Source organism: Ammospiza nelsoni, chromosome 3 (assembly GCF_027579445.1).
Source record: "Ammospiza nelsoni isolate bAmmNel1 chromosome 3, bAmmNel1.pri, whole genome shotgun sequence".
In the NCBI taxonomy this organism is placed as follows: domain Eukaryota; kingdom Metazoa; phylum Chordata; class Aves; order Passeriformes; family Passerellidae; genus Ammospiza; species Ammospiza nelsoni.
This window is the reverse complement of record NC_080635.1, coordinates 58,752,506-58,770,532: the sequence shown is the minus strand read 5'-3', so window position 1 is coordinate 58,770,532 and position 18,027 is coordinate 58,752,506. Positions and strand designations below refer to the sequence as shown.

General features: G+C 40.9%; 1 protein-coding gene across 2 annotated transcripts; it reads left to right on the top strand.

The window, feature by feature from the left end:
* The first annotated feature begins 2,309 nt into the window (after positions 1 to 2,309).
* On the top strand, positions 2,310 to 16,654 carry TBPL1 (TATA-box binding protein like 1). Of its 2 annotated transcripts, none has more exons than XM_059468878.1 (7): positions 2,310 to 2,490; positions 8,161 to 8,347; positions 8,963 to 9,045; positions 9,948 to 10,011; positions 11,750 to 11,853; positions 11,953 to 12,047; positions 14,957 to 16,654. In XM_059468878.1, the coding sequence occupies exons 2-7, from the start codon at positions 8,213 to 8,215 to the stop codon at positions 15,025 to 15,027; spliced, it is 552 nt and encodes a 183-aa protein (XP_059324861.1). In that variant the 5' UTR covers positions 2,310 to 2,490; positions 8,161 to 8,212; the 3' UTR covers positions 15,028 to 16,654. The 2 variants fall into 2 exon arrangements, with proteins under 2 accessions (XP_059324861.1, XP_059324862.1); XM_059468879.1 differs by lacking the exon at positions 2,310 to 2,490 and adding an exon at positions 2,505 to 2,635.
* Positions 16,655 to 18,027: the final 1,373 nt, after the last annotated feature.

Genomic DNA, 18,027 nt, shown 5'->3' with positions numbered 1-18,027 from the left:
GCCTTCTCTGTCTGATGTCATACAGCTTCTGGTAAGTTAGAGCCTCATGAAGATCCAGATCCTTGGCATCTCCGTCATGCTAGTGGAGGAAGCCATGCAGCCAAGTTAGAGTTGCATGGAGGAATGGAGACCAGGAAGAGGAGAAGGCAAGGAGAGGACAACCAGTTTTGTAAACTATATAGGTATAGAATAAAATTGCAGCACAACTGATAAACTTGACTAAAAAGTCAAATTAGGTAGGTGCCAAATCACCTTTATTTGCATTCCACATTTATGTGATCATAGCTACTTGCTTATATTTGCACATTTTCCAAATATATATCTAAAGATGCAACCTTCAAAACATGTCCTAGTCTAAACAGGAAAAGCTCAGGCTGACAAAGCAGTCAAAACTATTAAATGATGAGGGTTCATCTCTTCATCAGCAAAAATAATATTCCTAACATCAGGAACGACTGCACTATTCTGAGGAATATGTGCTAGAAAAAGTTATACCCTGAAGAGAGCAAGCATGTGGAGACAGACAGTGGTAGTGTGTGCTTGCAGACACTTTGTTTTGAATTTCTGTAGACCTTTAAGGTTATGCTGAAAAAAACATATGCTTAATCAAAATTCAAGCAAAATCAGGGTTTATAAAGATTTTCTTCAGAACTTGCCGATGTGATCAGCTATTCAGAAAAAAACAAATCAGCATCTGTTGTGATACAGCCATCCAGAACCTGCAAGAACTGTCAGAATGAAGACATCACAGCACTCTACCCCACTTTGGCTGTGTAATTGCAATGACTCAGAGCCTGAAGCCCATAAAGAACAAAACCAGCCTTAAGGCACTCTAAAAATTTTGGAGATACCGTGCAGAGTTACTGAACTATGGTAAATTCAGAGCCCTGGTTCCCAAAACCAGGCCTCGCTTGCCTGTGTTCACCCGCAGGCGGGGGATCCGTGTCTGTGGGAAGCCACAGGGTGGCAGCGCTGCCCCACGCCGGAGTGCGACCAGCCTGGGAACACGAGAGCCAAACCAGGTCCTCACAGCTCATTTGAAGAGAGAATTTGAAAGACTTATTTTTGGCAAGCGAACCTAGTCATGCATTTCAAGGATTAAACTGAATCTAGCAGAAGAAAACACGCCAACTCTAAAGAATTCAAAATTTAAATTTCATACATAAATTTCCTTCTATCCTAATTAAAGCTATTTTGCTACCACATCACATAACCAAAGTACATAATTACAGAACCTCAGTTTCAGAAAATTTCCAATTCAGTGAATACTCCGCAGTACACCCATATAAATATACAATTATATAATTTTCCTATAGAGACCAATATTCTTTTCTAAATTTGAAAGTCAGTTTGACATCTGTTTCATTCAGTCTGGGTGGTGAGTCCTTAATGGGCCACATGGGCTCCCATGTGAAGCACAACAGCTTTTCCAGGAGAAGATATAAGTGTAGCTGAAAGGTAGTTCATGACACACTCTACTCCCTACAGACATCTCAGTGACAGATTTAGAGGACCATCCCGCACATGGAGAACCAGTGCCATGCAGGCACCCACACTGTGTCCGCATGTCCCATTCTGCCTGCCCTCTAAGCGTGCACCATGCAGTGACCAGAGCGCTGCTGCAGTGCTACATGCACGTGTGGAGCAGCAACACTGGCAGCGGGCTGTTGCAGGAGCCCTGCTGCCTGCTGGCTCCTGTCAGAGCAGGGCTGACCGCTCGGAATGTGTGTGCAGCGGCCAGGCCAGAGAGCAAGGGGGCTGCAGCAAGCTGAAGGGTGCCAATGCCAGCGCCCCACAGAAAGGCCGGGTGCGTGCCACGAGTGCTCACAGCGTGTGAGCTGGAACGTGCATCTGCTCTCCGGCGGCTCCGCCGGCAAAGGCGCTGCCTCGGACTGGCCGAGCCGAAGCCTGTTATCAGTTCTGCAAGCTTTAGGACACGAGACAATGGCAGAAAGTGATGCACAGGAAGTTCCAGCTGAACATGAGGAAGAACTTCTTTACTGTGCGGCTGATCGCGCACTGGAACAGATTGTCCAGAGACGTTGTGGAGTCTCCCTCACCGGAGATACTCAAGAACCGTGCGGACCCAATTCTGTGCCATGTGCTCTGGACGATCCCGCTTGAGCAGGGAGTTCGGACCAGAAGACCCGCTGTGGTCCCGTCAGTCGTGTCCCGCTCTGCGGTTCCTGCGGAGCGCGCACGGCGGGCCCGTCCCGGGGCGCACGGCGGCTCCGGGGGCGGCGGACGACAGCGGAAGCGCTGCAAGCGCGGCCCCCTCCGTCCCCTCCTCCCTCCCTCCCTCCCGCCGCCGCCACTTCCGGCGGCCGCTCTAGCCGCGCCGCGTCTATGCCCGCGGCGCTGGGGGATGTTTATTGTCGCGGGGAGTCGGCCCAGCACCCGGAACGCCGCCGGGCGACCGGCACCCACTGACCGGCACCGCGCTGCGCCCTGCCCTGCCCCGCCCCGCCCCGACCGCCGCCCGCCCGCACGGTAACGGCCGCCGCCCGCCGACGGGCCGCGCTCCGCCTCCTCCCCCTCGCCGCCGTCTCGGGTCCGCGGGCCCGGCCGCAGCCGCCGCCGCCGCCGTTGAGCCCCGCGTCCTGTCCCTCTCCGCCGCCGCCCCTGCCCGGCCGAGGTGAGGGAGGCGGCGCGGGGCCTCCCCCGCCTCGCCGCGGCCCTGCCGGTGCCTCCCGCCGCGGTGCCGATCGCGCCCGGGGCAGCGGGCCGTGCGTGGCCGGGGCCGCCGGGGCAGGGAGAGGAGGAAGGGGCAGGGCATCCTGCGGGGGAATGGTCCGTTCCCGGCCGGCCCGCCCGGCCCCGAGGGCTTTGTGGCGGCCCCGTGCCCTGCGGCGGCCGATGCCCGCACAGCCGGCGCTGCCGAGCGGCGGAGCTCGGCGCGGCCAGGCCGCCCTGCTGCCTGCGCTTTGTTTGTGCCGTGCTGGCCGCAGAAGTTTCGGGCTGGGGTTGAGGGGGGAGAAGGAATAGTTGTTGACCAGAGCGTTGTGACGCTGGCGCATGTAGGGCTTTGAGTGGGATTCGCAGCAGCGGGAATAGGCAGGGTACTCGTGCTTCTTCAGCTGGGACGCGCAAATGGTAAAAATGTTTGACTGGGAGGGGGTGAGAGGCTTACCCGTTGCCTTAAAATATTTTGTTACTGCTAAACAATTTTACTTTTCTTACGACGTTTAATTGTGTTGGAAGGGCCACCGAACTTGTTGGTTCAGACTTCTGTCGTACTTAGGATGATTTTCCACATACTATAAAGACCAAAAGGATTCTTCTTGATACTTAGCAGTCAAGTACACCTGGATGTTTTAAGGGAAAGATGGCACAAACTTGACTTCAAATGCATCTTGGTTTGAATATGAATGGACCTTTTGATGAGAAAAAGATTTGAGGAAAATGGCGTGTAATGAAGTATTTAAAATACTCTTTCTTGTCTTGCTCTATATATTCTTTGGTTTTATTCTTGCAAATGGATTTCTGTTGGACAACCCTACGGAGATGCAGTGGGCTCATCTGAGAGCAGGATTGATGTCCTACTTGCTTTTGATATAGCTGGTATTATCACTCTGTGCGTGGATCTAATTGAACAAATCCTTGCTTAGATACTGGCTTTGCACGTATTTGAAAATTTTCTCCCTCAAAATATAAATAGCCATGACTCTGCAGATCCTGAAGGGTGAGAATAGTCACTTCAAGATGGCCTTTTGCTTTAGGCACAGTTTAATTTGCCATTGTGGCAGAAAGTAAAAGCATGCACCACTAGCTCAGTGGCTGGAGCTAAGAAAGTTGTTTGGAGCAGAGGATGTTCTGCACAGACAATAGTAACTATGTTGCTCTTGTTTTCAGGGAGTCATTCACCAGCCACTGTGATCTTAGTGTGCCTAAGAATTCCAGCAGATTTCAGAGTTGTGTCACCTCCAGCGTCCCATATGGACCTGTTTCCTGAGGGACTGAACACAAATCTTTAAAAGTACATCTTCAGTGGAAGGATGTAATCATCTCTCTCCATTCCTGGCAGGCTTTATTTATTCTCCACTCCTGTAGAGGTTCATGTTAGCTTCTTCAAAGATGCCTTCCAGGCATGAGTTTGACAAATGTCTACTGACACAGTAGTGACCAATGTCCCTTCAGCTGGGCTGTTGGAATTCTTTGTGGAGTTGGTCAGTTTGTGAACTGCTTTGGAGAAAGGTTAAAAATAACCAGTAAAAGTTGCTTATACTTAGGCTGATGGTGGAAAAGGTGTTTATTAAACTGTTCTGACATTAACATAACCATTGTTAGATATCCCCCATCTACCTTTACATCTCTGAGTTTCTTGGATCAAAGGTAGTCAAGAGCTTAAAATAATACTTTGTTTATATACCCCATCCCAAGTGCCTTTCCTTTTTCTTTGATGATGGTGCTGTGGTTGGTTTGGAACTTTCTGAAGACAGACTGCTGGCTTTTTTAAGATTGTAAGATTTCCGTGCAAGGTGTTTTGTCTTCACATGTGTTTATAGAGTATCTAAAATAGTATGTCTATGATTCTAACAGTGGATGTAGAGGTAATGCTTTAAGAACTTGAGTGTTCATTCCTCCCTCCAAAGTATTTCTTATTCTGTGGAGTTTCTCTAGTTTCAGAGTAGGATACATTACAGTGTCAAATATCCTTGCATTAGCTTCTGTTGTTGTTTTTATTTATGTGTTATCATTATTAATCTAGCTGCTTTTTTTTCCTTCTTTTTTTTTTTTCCTCTTAAGGTAATTTTTCAGATATATCCCTGAAATCTATGTTGAAAAGAAAGAACAATCCTCTAATCTATTTCTCTGATAAAATAATGCAAACTTCTGCAGAGAGGTATTTCAGCTTGTTTCCTCTGTCGGGATAATTGTGTTAAACTCGTGCAAAACAATTTGAAATCAAAGTCAGCTAGTTTCTTGTGTTGGAGAAAGTCAAATGAAGTACATAATCTAAAAGAAATGCTGTACATGTAGACAAATTATTTTCAAATTTAGCCTGTTATTAAATTAGCATTAGCTGGCAAAACATAATTTTAGAAATGAGATTTAGACTGCCAAAATTCTACAGTTCAGATGAGAGAACCTTCAAAGGGCAAAATTAATCAACAAAATCTAAGCTGAGCTCAACTTAAGTACTTAAAAATCCAGAACTGGAAAGAACCTGATGTTTGGTTTCTACTCAGCCTCTCAAGTGTAACTGCATAAGTATGGGATATAAATAGGTTTATAAGTAAGGAACACTATTTTCCCCATTTTGCAAAAAAGATATGGAAATGCAGAAATTCGGGTTTTGGGAAATAACATTCAGTGCTACAGTGGTGTGTATGAATAGCAGAGAATACAAGAGACAGCTGGGAAAGAGAAGGATCAGAATGTTCCAGCTGGTCATGCTTGCTGGAGATATGTGTAATAAGAGCAAGATATTTCTTTCTTGGATGTTGTTAGACCTTTTTAGCAAATATGTTCTTCAGTTGTTTGTTTTTTTTTATGTAGTCCATGTATTTGTATTTTTTAGAAAAGTTTAAGTTGCTTTTGTTCTCATGGTTCCTCTGAATTTAAAGTTATTTAAGGCTTCTGAAAGAAAGGTAACAGATCTTCTCTGTAGATTTCTTTTCCCTTTTTGTAAGTAAGGTGTGAGGCATTAAGAATGCTTAAATCAAAGACTGTGATATGTTAATGCTTACTTACTGCTTGATCACAAGTATCCAAGCCTAGAAACATTTTGATTTACCAATCTTTCCAAACCATGCCTTGGAAGAGTTTTAACATTGTATTTGTATGCTTACTAGGAATGGGTGTGTTCAAAATCATTAACATAATATATAGAAGTTGAAATTAAAAAGCCCTTCCCCTAGTATCGGTTGTCTCGAGCTTTCAGAACATGGCTAATTAAAATGGAGGCACACCACTGTAATCTGTGTAATTTTTCTCATCTTAATATCTATGCAAGTAGATTGTACTTCTAACCAAGATACATTGTAATTGCTGAAAACATCCTGCTGACAGCTCCACAGCCACCTTTTTGCCTTAATAATAGATCTTTTCCTTTTAAATTGTAATTTTCCTCTCTTTGCAACCACTTTCTCCTTTGTTCTGAATGAGCATGTGACTTTTCTCCCTGGATCTTTTTAAGACAAGCCATGTTTTATGGGGACATTATCATACAATACTATGGTTTGCTTAGATGTTAGCAACCTTTTGGTGGTGTTATGCACAACTCTGATGTTCTTTCAGAATGTAAATGGAGGCTGAGTGTGCCAGCAGATCCTTGCTGATAATTGGGAGATGCTGCTGATTGGAGGTATCTTGTTGACAATCTTTCCTGGGTTCCAGTAAGAGCCAGGAGTTGGAGCCAGGGTGGAAAACAAATGCCGCTCTGAAGATGCCACGGGTTCCAGCTCCGTGCTGGCCCTGCCTGCATGCCATTCAAAATCTGCACATGTGCTATCTTTGGATCTGGTGCTGTAAATTACTTTCCCAATCCGTAGTCGTCCATCAAAGCCAGATGGGATAAGTAATTTCTAACTTTGAGGATTCATGTAATTTTTGGTTCAATAAAAAAAGATTAATAAAGGGATCTGGGAGTACTAATTAGTTACTGTTTGTTCTCTTCTTTGCCTGCATTCCCTCCACCCCCACACATAACCTTTGGTTTTTATGTTTTCCTCTTGCTGTTTCTTCATCTCTTTTCTGTATTATCATCCATCTTGCCTTTTCTTATATTGGACAAGCCAACAATTACAGAATAATTCTTTCAGCAGGGAACAAGCTGCAGAGTGTAAGCAGGAACCACCAGAGCAGTTGACGCAGTTCGTTGTGCACATCTGCTGTGTAGTTTGTTACTTCTGTGTTGTCAGTGAGCGCTAGTTGAAGGTACACCTTGAGTTCTCCATTACAGACTATGTCATGATGTTTAGGAAGGCAAATTCAGATTAAAATACTGATAATAGCATTAATGTTGTATCTTGAAGATTTTTAATATAGAACATAAGGCCAAAACATTTAAAGTGATATAAATACATCACAGTCTGTTAGGTATGTTATTGTTCTTGATACACAGTGTCCTGCTTCTTCCATGGCAGTGACCATGTGGAGCATTTCACATAGGTGACAGATTTTCGGGTTTTTTTTTCTTTGCTTTCCTTTTTATTTATTTTGGATTAAATACTGCTAAAATATTTATGTAGGTCCTTTTCACTGTATATCAATGATCTTGCTCTTGTTCCCTCTCATTTCTTCACCTGAGATCTATTTGAGATGCTTGCTGTCTTGGCTTTGTATGGTTCCATAAGAGATGTCGTGTGTTCTTGGGCTGGGATGAGTGGTAGCCCACCTGCTGGAATTAGGATTCTCTTTCCCAGCAAGGTGTGTGTGTGAGCAGTGTTGTCTTTGAGCATGGATGCTTCCTGGGTGCCTTAGGTTTGCAGTGCATGCACTGGGCGGCCATCCCATGCCTTCACAGTTACCTGTGCTTTTCCTCAGGAGCATTCCATCTCACTCTGCCTGTACAGTGCCTTCCTGTGGGCAGTGCAGACAGTCAGCCCAGGCTGCTGCTGCCACCAGGACATTTTGTGCAATTTGCTTTGAGCTATTATTGGGAGAGATAGGCCAGGAGTGCTGGGTGAAGATGGGAAAGCTGTGGTAGCAGGCTGTCTGCAGACTGCAGTTTGTGTAACCGGTGTTAGTTCAAAGTTATTCATAGGCTCATCCATTCCAACACAAATGTCAAACTGTTCAGAATTATCAACTTCAGCAGTCAGAGAAGTGTATTTTCCTGAGGTGTCTAATGACATCCTCAAATGAGCTGAGGAAAGATTATCCACTGGAGCTATGGAAGAAGTTTCAGTAATCTTTACAGTGTCTTAATATACTTAGTAAGAATTGTAACATATTTAAGTGGCAGTTGAAAATACTCTTTTATATATATGTGTCTATGCACTTCATTTCTGTTAAGTCTGGCAACATGGCTTTGAACAAGTTACCTCCTATTTTCAAGCACGAAGGATGCAGACCTTCCCCTCCCCTCACATTGTTAAATGGGTCAGAATGTCGTGTCTTCTGCTTCTTGTCTCTTTTTAAGGGGCAAATGTATACAATGGCATTAACAGGCAATTTTCTATTGGTATATTTAATTTTATCATTTTTCCTTCTCAGGATGTGATCTTCGTGGTGAGCTGGTGGGAAAATTGAGTTGTAAATCACCCCAATGGATGCAGACAGTGATGTTGCACTGGACATTTTAATCACAAATGTAGTGTGTGTTTTTAGAACAAGATGTCATTTAAACTTGAGGAAGATTGCATTAGAGGGAGCAAATGTGATATACAAGCGTGATGTTGGGGTAAGAGATTCAGCATACCTTAATTTTCTGTTTTTAGAAATGTTTCTTAAGCTAAACATTCTTCTGCCTAATACCTGTGTATGGTGGATAGAGAAAAGCAGTATTTTCTTTCTCTATTTTGCTTGCTGTAGGTATTTAGTTCCTTGTACAGAAATGGGAGTTATGAAATGCTGTCTCAGGAGACAGCACTTGGTGAGGCGAATATTGGGTACAAGGTATGTGATGAGACATCTTAGACATCAGGATCCATTTTGCCTCCCAAAATTTGATGGCTGTGTCAAGAAAATATATCTTGATACAGAGTCAGCAATGTCAAATCATTATAATTAGAAAAAGATCAGCATGGTGCTTGTAGTTTTCAGCTTTTTATTCAGTGAAAAATGCCTTCATTTAATCTATTCTGTGTACACTGAATCATTGGCTATTTCATGCTTATTTTGCTCTTCTCAGTAGCTAGACTTTTTAAGTACTGTAAGAGATGAAGGAGCAGTTCAAGCCTATCAAAACTAAAGGGAGTTTTAGTGTAACTTTAGTTGATTTGGGTAACAGGTTTTTTTTTTCTGGTATGAAATTTAATTGCTGCTAATTTCCAATTTTTCTACTTTTCTTTTTTAGAAGGTTTTAATGAAGCTTAGGAAACCTAGGATTACGGCCACAATTTGGTCCTCAGGAAAAGTTATTTGCACAGGAGCCACAAGGTGAGTTCATGAAGATTCTTTCCCTACCTCTAAATCCTAGTGTATTTTAAAATACAACATTATAAATCAAGAAGAGGTGGTACTGGCTGCTGCTTAAATTGGCTCACACTGCATCACATGTAGATCCTAGATTTGGGAGGAAGTTTTCTATGTGAAGTGTTTGTGTCAGATAGTGTTGAAATCTTAAACAACATCAGTTTAGCCACCTTGGGAGAACAGCAGGGAAAACTGCCTTGTTAAGAAAATCCTAAGGAGATTTGAGAAGCCTTTAAGAATTCTGTGTGTTTAGATAGAAGTTGAGACTTGGGAAGGGATGACCTTTCCCGAGGATATCTCTTTTTTTTTTTTTTAAAAACCCACCTGAATTTAATCAAGTTTTACTATGTTGAGGGACTGAAAAGAAGCAAAAGTAGATTCTCAGTTCATAGACATCTGACATTCACTAAACTCTTAAGAGCTGAATTCCTTTACTATATGTCTGCATTTCAAAGTAAGGATTAGTTAAGGTAAAAGAGTAAATTTGCATACTTTCTGTGTATGATCTCTGTTCCAAAATTAAAGAGGATTGTTCTGGCTGTTAACTCCAGACTACCCATGATCTTATTTATCTGTTAAGAGTACTTAAAACCATGTGTGATTAAAACATGTCTCTCACTTCAGCTTGAGCCAAGTGCCAAGATACTCTGCAAATAGGGCATGAAGGACTCCATTGGAATGTCTATCTAGTTAAAATGTAATACTTACAGTAGGATGAAGTGAAGGCTGTCCATGAGATCACAGTTGATGTGCTACATTATATAATGGTTCATCTTGTAATCTGAGTAGCTATTGTGGTGTGTGTGTGTGCACAACTATATACTCTATTTCTGCTAACACTAGATCCTTTTCTTTCTCCTTTATAGTGAAGAAGAAGCTAAATTTGGTGCCAGACGACTAGCTCGTAGTCTACAGAAACTAGGTTTTCAGGTAATTCTGATGAAAAAGGACTTGCATGACTCAAGCAATGCTGGTAGTTTGTTTTTTTTTAGAAAGAAACAAAGAAGAGGGAGCATAATGATTTAGCAGTTAACGTGTTTTCACTCAAATGGCCCTTTTGTGTAGGAATACATTTTCCAGATGGTGCTTAAAGAGAAGCTGTTTTGTTTTGTGGATTTGAGTTTTGTTTGGCAGCTCAGAGCGGTGCTTCTTCACTGGATAATGAACGATAAAATTTGTTTAATATATGAACAGATGTGTCTTAGATAGAATTTACAATGTCTCAAAAGATTTATTTGGAAAATGCTGAAATTTTACTGTAATTTGAACATAATTTTCACTCATTTCTAATGGAATAGCAGATACATTCCCATCTGAATAAGGGCAAGTTTGAGCTTCTTAAATTAAAGAGGAAGGGAGAAAAGTGCTCCTGCACTGTCATGTTGCACAGCTGGAAATATGCCAAATAAAATACTTAGGACAGGAAACACTCTCTTTTATCTGGGTTTGGATTAACATTGCCAGTCAGAAACACCACTTGCATTTCATAGTAAGGTTTGAAAAACAGCAACATGAACCACTTAAAATTACACGACTTGGTGCTCTAAAACTTCCTGAAAGTCTGTTGTGCTGTTTAAACACAGATTCAGTTTAGGGACAGACAATTAAATGAACACAGCAGCTGTCATTTTCAGGGAAAGACTACTTTTGATTATAGTACATAAAGGCAGTGGTGGCAGCCTATGCTGGTAATGCTACATCAGACCCCAGCAAAAGTGTGACATTCCTACTGTCACAAATGTGTACTTTGAACCTAACTCTTTAAAGTTGGAATGGAATGTTAAGTCAGTGAGGTGCACAGTAAGTACTTCCAGGGTGGATACACCAAGTTTTGTCATAAAGTGAGCAGTTTGTATTTTGAAGATTAAGTTGATTTAAGGCTAAGTTGCTTCTTTCTAACTATCTTTCCAACTATATTTCTAAGTGTAGATTGAAGAAGAATGGCCATTTAATGTTTAGGCAACCTCAGAAAATGAGTGAAAGTTTCCCCAGTGACATTGCCAACACTGACCTGTCAGCAGTGCAGTTTTTTGTATAGCAGTTGTCTGTTGGCTATTTTGTTGTCATCTAAAGGGTCTGTGGTAGAGAATAACTGAAAGTTATTCAAATAGTTTGGGTTGGGTTTCAGAAAGTTACAGAATAGAAAACCAGTTTGCTCTACTTGCCACTGGACATTAAAGCAAAAATTGTCACCTTTTTTCTTATTCTTAGCTTTAATACAAATGGTATATAGCAACAAGGCATTAAAGAAGTTTGCAATAATTAAGCTTTTCCTCTGCTTACTTTGATGTTCCATGAGCTGTTAAATTTAGTTTATTTTCAGTGGGGAGGTGTTTAGTACATCAGTTTGAGTTTTTTCTGTGTCTCATCCTTAAACTGTTCTAACCATACTGCTGTAGTGACCATGATACAACTGTGAGGTATCTAGTTCAGCAGTTACTCCACCACGGAGTGGTGGATAATGTAAATGTAAAGGATAATGTAAATGTTCTGAGTCCATTAAATGCTCTTTAGATGCATATTAGAAAAGCATCAGTCTGAAGATTCTAATTTTGACCCATCAAAATATTCTCAGTAGTAGCCTTGTCTTTTTTTTTTTTTTTTTGCAACCCATGCATCTGACTTGCTGTAAATTCTAATGTCTTTTTTTCCTGTCTCTTTTGAAAAGGTAATTTTCACAGATTTTAAAGTTGTGAATGTTTTAGCAGTGTGCAACATGCCCTTTGAGATAAGATTGCCAGAATTTACGAAGAATAACAGACCTCATGCGAGGTATGTAGGATTTTAAAGAATTTTAGTCCTGGACTACTTTTTAATCTTTTATTTTTCAGTTCTAGATCTCTCTTTTTTACTTTTCATTTTGTTTTCTAGTTATGAACCAGAACTTCATCCTGCCGTGTGTTACAGAATAAAATCTCTCAGAGCTACCTTACAGATTTTTTCCACAGGCAGTATCACAGTTACAGGTATTTTAATGTTAAAAAATAAATATTTAACTTGTTGGGAATATTTAACTTTAGAGCCAGTAGGTTTGGGAAAACAAGATTTTTAAAACAGTCAAACAATTGTGTTGAAAGAATTTAGTTTCCCTGTGCTAGCACCTTGTTTGTTTTTGAGTGAAAGTGCCAGAAGAGTTGTAGAGAAAGTATTATTATTGGTAGGTTCAAAAAATTAGTTAGACTGAATGTTTTTTTAATGAAACCAAAAGTAAGGTAGCACTTAAGAATGCAGGTAATTATTGTTTATTTAAATATTTGAATTTTCTTCCTTTTTTCTTCCGTTTGTAGTGATGTTAACTACACTGCATTTAGCATTAACATCCCCTTCATAAATATATATTTCCAAACTGCAGATTTATGGAAACTTATAGGATAGTATAGCACTTTGTATAGCATAGCATAAATGAAGCTGACCAATAATTTACAGTTCTTCAGACCTCTGCTCTCTTCTTTTAAAGCTCAGCTAAGAGAACAACCACTGAATCACAGACATCAGTGATTTTTCCCATGTAATCGAGACATGGTTGTTCTGGGTCTTGGAGAGGCTTGCAATTTTTTCTTCTCTCTTCATCATTTTCATTTTTCATTCTCTTTTCTGTTTGCTTGTGAGATATCCACCACCAGTGTCCAGGTACAAGAAGTCATTTTTTCAGACAATACATGTTAAAATGATCCAAAACAAAAGAAAACATTTCGTATCACGTTTGCAGGAATTATGTCTTGCAGTTGTTAGAGCTCAGCTGCTGGTTCAGAAGCTGAGTAAGGATTTCTTTTATTTTCACATCTTAATTCAAATGCCTATGTCTATGCAGAACATTTCCCACAAGATATTGGAAGCAGTGTTTTCTAAAGAAGACAAACTTCCATCAGATTCAGTAATCTAAAAATGAAGGACTAAAAAATACTTCAAGATTGCAGTATATGTTGGGAACAGTGCAATTGGTCTAGCCAAAACTAGAAACTAAATTTAAAATAAATAAGAAGCAGTATCACTGCAGTAATAAAAAGCTCTCAGCATGTCTTGTCAGCCTCCTAATGAGATTCGGCTTCTCTATAAGATTCTCATTACTTCATTGCTTACAGAATCACTTCCATATTTTGAGAAATTTTCTTTTCAAATAGGAAGGTAAATATGGTAAACATAGAAGTTTTGCATCCTTCTAGTTTAGTTGTTGCAGTGAGTTTGAAAAATTAACTCAGACCTCTGTTGATTTTCTAGGCTTCTGCTTTGCCTCTTCTAGAGGAAAAAAATGTTCTGAGTCTTATGTTTCTTATTCTAAAAATGATTTAAATTACTTTTCAGCCATAGTACACTCTTTCTCAAGTGTGCTCAGATGAAGTTTCCTCTAAAGATTCATGTTTCTGTAGTACTAGTACTTGTAATACCTCTGCCTCAGAGAATTTTGAGGTACATAATTAGAAATGTTACAAAAAACCCAGGCAGGTGAGTTCTTTTCCTGAGACAAGAATTAAAAAGATTTTGTTATTTTCATGAAAGATAGTAAAAATCACTAGCATGTGATTTTTACCATCTTTCATGAAAGTAACAAAAAGAAGTATTGTTTCTTTGACTCCAAAATGATAAATGAGGGGTTGTTTATGGGGATTGTGTTGTTTTGGTTTGTTCTTTCCTTCTCTTATATGCCATAGAATGATGATCCAGTTTTTATACCTCTTCAGCCTTAGAGAGAGTAGTATTTTTTTTGCTGGAACTATTTGCCTACTCATATTCTCACTATTTGAAGGCTTCTCCTTTCCTGAGAACTCTCTTTTCTAATAGCAGACAAATTTAAGGAGGGTGCAGTATCTACCCAGAAGACAGGTATCTTTCACTAGGCTTGTTTTATCTGGATGCTTCACTCAACCAGTTTGAAAATACAGGAAGAATCCTATTCTTGTCCATTTGCTTTCTGACTAAGCATGTAAAACAATAATTACTTAAGTAACTTATGCTTAAGTTGTTGTTTTTGGGAGTAATTTTGAACAGTTCTCTATACTTGGAAGAAACTTTTGAAGTCTAAAGTGGGGTGACAAAAACCCTGCATTCCTACTCATCAAAGCATATGAGAAGTTGCTGTTCTCCTTTACCTGCATCACCAAGCTTCTATTCAGAATTAATACCTTCCATGATGTTACTGCTCACTTATTTGAAACCTTAGTTTTTCATTGGCTAAAGTGGTCTGGTACTACTAGCAAGCATTGCTAGGTCATTTTTCATTTACTTTGCCTGGATACTCACAGATCATGTTAGATAACCTTCATATGCTTCATCCTGAGATGATAAAACTATTCCCTGGCTTGCAGGTTTTGTCGTGAGATCAGTGATGAAGCTATTTGCAAAACCTGGGATAGAAAGTAATAGTTTATAATTTTCAAACCTATAATAACCTTGCTTGAAATGTACTTCAGTTAAATCCAGCATTATTTAACAGTAGCTCTTGTTGGTAGGTTTTTAAAGTAAGAGCGAAGAGTGGCTAGGCTTGAAGAAATACGAATTCTTAGAAGATTGACATAAGTAAAAGAACTAATTTACCTCTGCCACTCAGCCTCTTCTCTGGGCTGTTTAAGCCAGTAAATTGAAAATCAGCCAAGTTGTTATGAAATTAAATGACAGTATTATTTAATTGTAATTATCCATTGACAAATGTAGAACATCTTGCAGATTTACAAGAAAAGACTTTCACATGAAAAGCAATCAGAGAAAATCTGTTAAGTTAGGAGAAATGGGGGAGAACTTGTTATTGTCTGTGGTATGAAGTTGCGATTGCTAATAATATTAAGGTTTTTTTTAAAGGTACTGTTGTTATTTTAATTTCTGATTCCCTGAATTTTCTCTTCCTACTGCCTTTTTTCTTTTTTTTTAAACTGTGTCTTAGGGCCAAACGTAAAGGCTGTTGCCAGTGCTGTGGAACAGATTTATCCATTCGTGTTTGAAAGCAGGAAATAAATTTTGTAATTCACCACTTGATGGTTAGGTTCCCTAACCGAGCACCTTCAAAGACTGCTGCACATTGGACTAAAAGCAAAAAGGAAAACTGGACCAACCATAGCAGAGGAATACAGACTCTTTTACTTGCTCATGGCCACAGTATAGACTCCAGTTCTTTTGGATTTTACTCTTAACAGTGCTGTATTGTAAAAACGGAAGTTTACAAGATATGAAATTGCTGCTTTTAAAAAGACATTCTATTTATTTTTGCAGTAATTTCTGTGTATTCATAAGCAAAGCTGTCACGATGTGCACTACCTTTAAGACATTTTTTTTTAGCTTGAGCTTGTGTTTTATTTGTGAATAGTCTTTTACATTTTTGTATGCTGAATATTGGGCACCAAAGAAGCTGTAAAAGTTATCTTTTTCACCTGATGAATGTGCACAAATAAAAGTTTGGAAAATATTTCTCTTCATACCTGTTCTGTTATATTCCTTCCCTTTTTATATTACAATTAAAATTGTATAGTTGCAAATTAATTTGAAACAATGTAAGAATAGTCTTTTGCTGATACCTTCTGTTTCTGTTTGTGGTATGTGTAAAACTTTGTGCTTGGGCTAGATTGAAATCTATAGTAGTGACGTATGTTTATCTGAGGATGAAATTTGGTTTGTTCCCAGTTGTCTTAACTACATGCCAGACTTTAAGTATTTTCTTGTTGTTACATGAAGAGAAGAAATTTCTAAATATAAAGGTCTACAGCAAGTGTTTTCCTGTAGATGAACCACAGAATATGCTGAGTTGGAAGGGAGCCATCAGGATCACCGAGTCCAACTCCTGGCCCTGTGCATGACACCCCAAGAGTCACACCCTGTGCCTGAGAGCAGTGTCCAAATGCTTCTTGAACTCTGTCAGGCTGGTGCTGTCACCACTTCCCTGGGGAGCCTGTTCCAGTGCCCAACCACCCTCTGGGTGAAAAACTTTTTCCTGATACCTGTCCTAACCCTCCTCTGACTCAGCTTCACGCTGTTTCCTCAAGTCCTCTCACTGGCCACGAGAGTGAAGAGATCGGTACCTGCCCTTCTGCTTCCCCTCGTGAGGATGCTGAAGACCACAATGAGGTCTCTCCTCAGTCTCCTCTTCTCCAAGCTGAACAAACCAAGTGACCTCAGCCCTTCATAAGGCTTCCCCTCCAGACCCTTCACCATCCTTGTGGCCCGCCCTTGGACGCTGTCTGATAGCTTAATTACGTTATCAACTTATGAAGCTACTGTAGAAAAAAAAACTGCCTTGTCCACCTACTCAATGCAAAAGAAAAATTTTAAATGTGAACTTCAGGAAAATTGTTGTGCTTCAACTGGAGAAGATGTTGTGGTCACTCTAATCCAGCCCCAGCCTATTGCTGAATGATTAACACAGACCTTTTCTACACTCTTCTTACTGTATACTGTTTTGATGACAGGAGCTGCCAACAAGCAGTGAAGCTTGATTCTGGCCTGTATTATTATTAGTATTAATCTTGGACTTGAAAGCCAGTAGATGTTTCTCTCAGTAAGTGCACATTTGAAGCAGAAGAGAGGTGAATGCTTAAAAGTAACTGCAAATGCTACTTTTAAAAAGATACAATAAATATGTATAAATGTACTTATGTCTTTTTTCCCTATCTCACCGAAGAGAAATGTAACACTGCTCTTGCATACTGCAGGTAATGTTCCATCCTAGGGGGTGCTAAAAATAGTAAACTGAGCTGTTACTGTACCAGAAATCACAGCTTCGGAGGAAAAGGTGGAAGAACAGCTGGAGGAAGCAAATGCCTGGCATGACGGGTTTCATCTGCCTGATGGGGTGATGTAGAACTTGGGGCTGTCCATAGTGACTTTGTGCAGAAAGTATGTAAAGGAAGGAGTAGTATGGGAGATGCTTCGCCAAATCCCCTCAGAGCAAAAAGAAACAAAACTTTGCCATAAGTTGTAAGTAGTATGTTCATAAAGGCCTTTTGGAACTCTGTGTAGGTGTCAGAGAATAGTTTGGGTTAGAAGGCACCTTCAAGATCATCTTGTTCCAGCCCCCTGCCATGAGGCAGGGACTCCTTCCACTAGACCAGGTTGCTCAAAGCCCCATCCAGCCCGGCCTTGAACACATCCAAGGATGGGGCATCCACAACTCCGGGCAATCTGTTCCAGTGCCTCACCATCCTCACAGTAAAGAATTTCTTCCTTATACCTAAGGTAAACTTACCCTCTTTTGGTTTAAAGCTGCTCCTCCTTGTCCTGACTCCACATGGCCTTGTAAAAAGTCCCTCTCCATCTTTCTTAGAGGTTACCTTTGGGTAGTGGCAAGTCCCAGTTAGGTCTTCTCTTTTCCAGATGAACAATTCCAATTCTCTCAGCCTTTTCTCATAGGACCTATATTCTATCCCTCTCATCATCTTGGAGGCCTCCTCTGGACTCATTCAAGCAGGTCCATGTCCTTCCTGTGCTGGGACCCCAGAGCTGGATGCAGCACTGCAGGTGGGCTCTCAGCAGAGCAGAGGCGCAGAATCCCCTCCCTGGCCCTGCTGGCCACACTGCTTTGGATGCAGCCCAGGATACAATTGGCTCTCTGGGATCCAAGTGCACATTGCTGGGTCATGTCCAGCCTCTCACCCACCAGAGCCCCCCAAGTCCCTCTGGGCAGGGCTGCTCCCGGTCTGTTCATTCCCAGCCTGTGCTGATCCCAGGGGTTGCCCAGACCCAGGTGCAGCACCTTGTTAAACCCCTTGCTAAAGCACATGAGATTTGCATGGGCCCACTTCTTGAACTTCTTAGAGGGCTTATAACCATGAAATTATGAGGTTGAGTTCAACAGTCAGGGAATTCAATCTAGCATGCTATGTGTAGCAAAGCTTGCTACACCTAAGTTTTCCAGTTTGCATCAAATAATGTGGACCTTGGCACTCCTGACATAAATAAGGATTTTGTGCATAGTCAAAGAGCAATGAACAAACCACCATTAGGGAACACTAGTTATTATTATTA

Coding starts and splice junctions, on each gene's coding strand:
- TBPL1 (XM_059468878.1), top strand. CDS start 8,213: ATGGATGCAGACAGTGATGTTGCACTGGACATTTTAATCACAAATGTA. Junction 10,012..11,749: donor TACAGAAACTAGGTTTTCAG/GTAATTCTGATG, acceptor TCTTTTGAAAAG/GTAATTTTCACAGATTTTAA. Junction 12,048..14,956: donor AGGCAGTATCACAGTTACAG/GTATTTTAATGT, acceptor ACTGTGTCTTAG/GGCCAAACGTAAAGGCTGTT.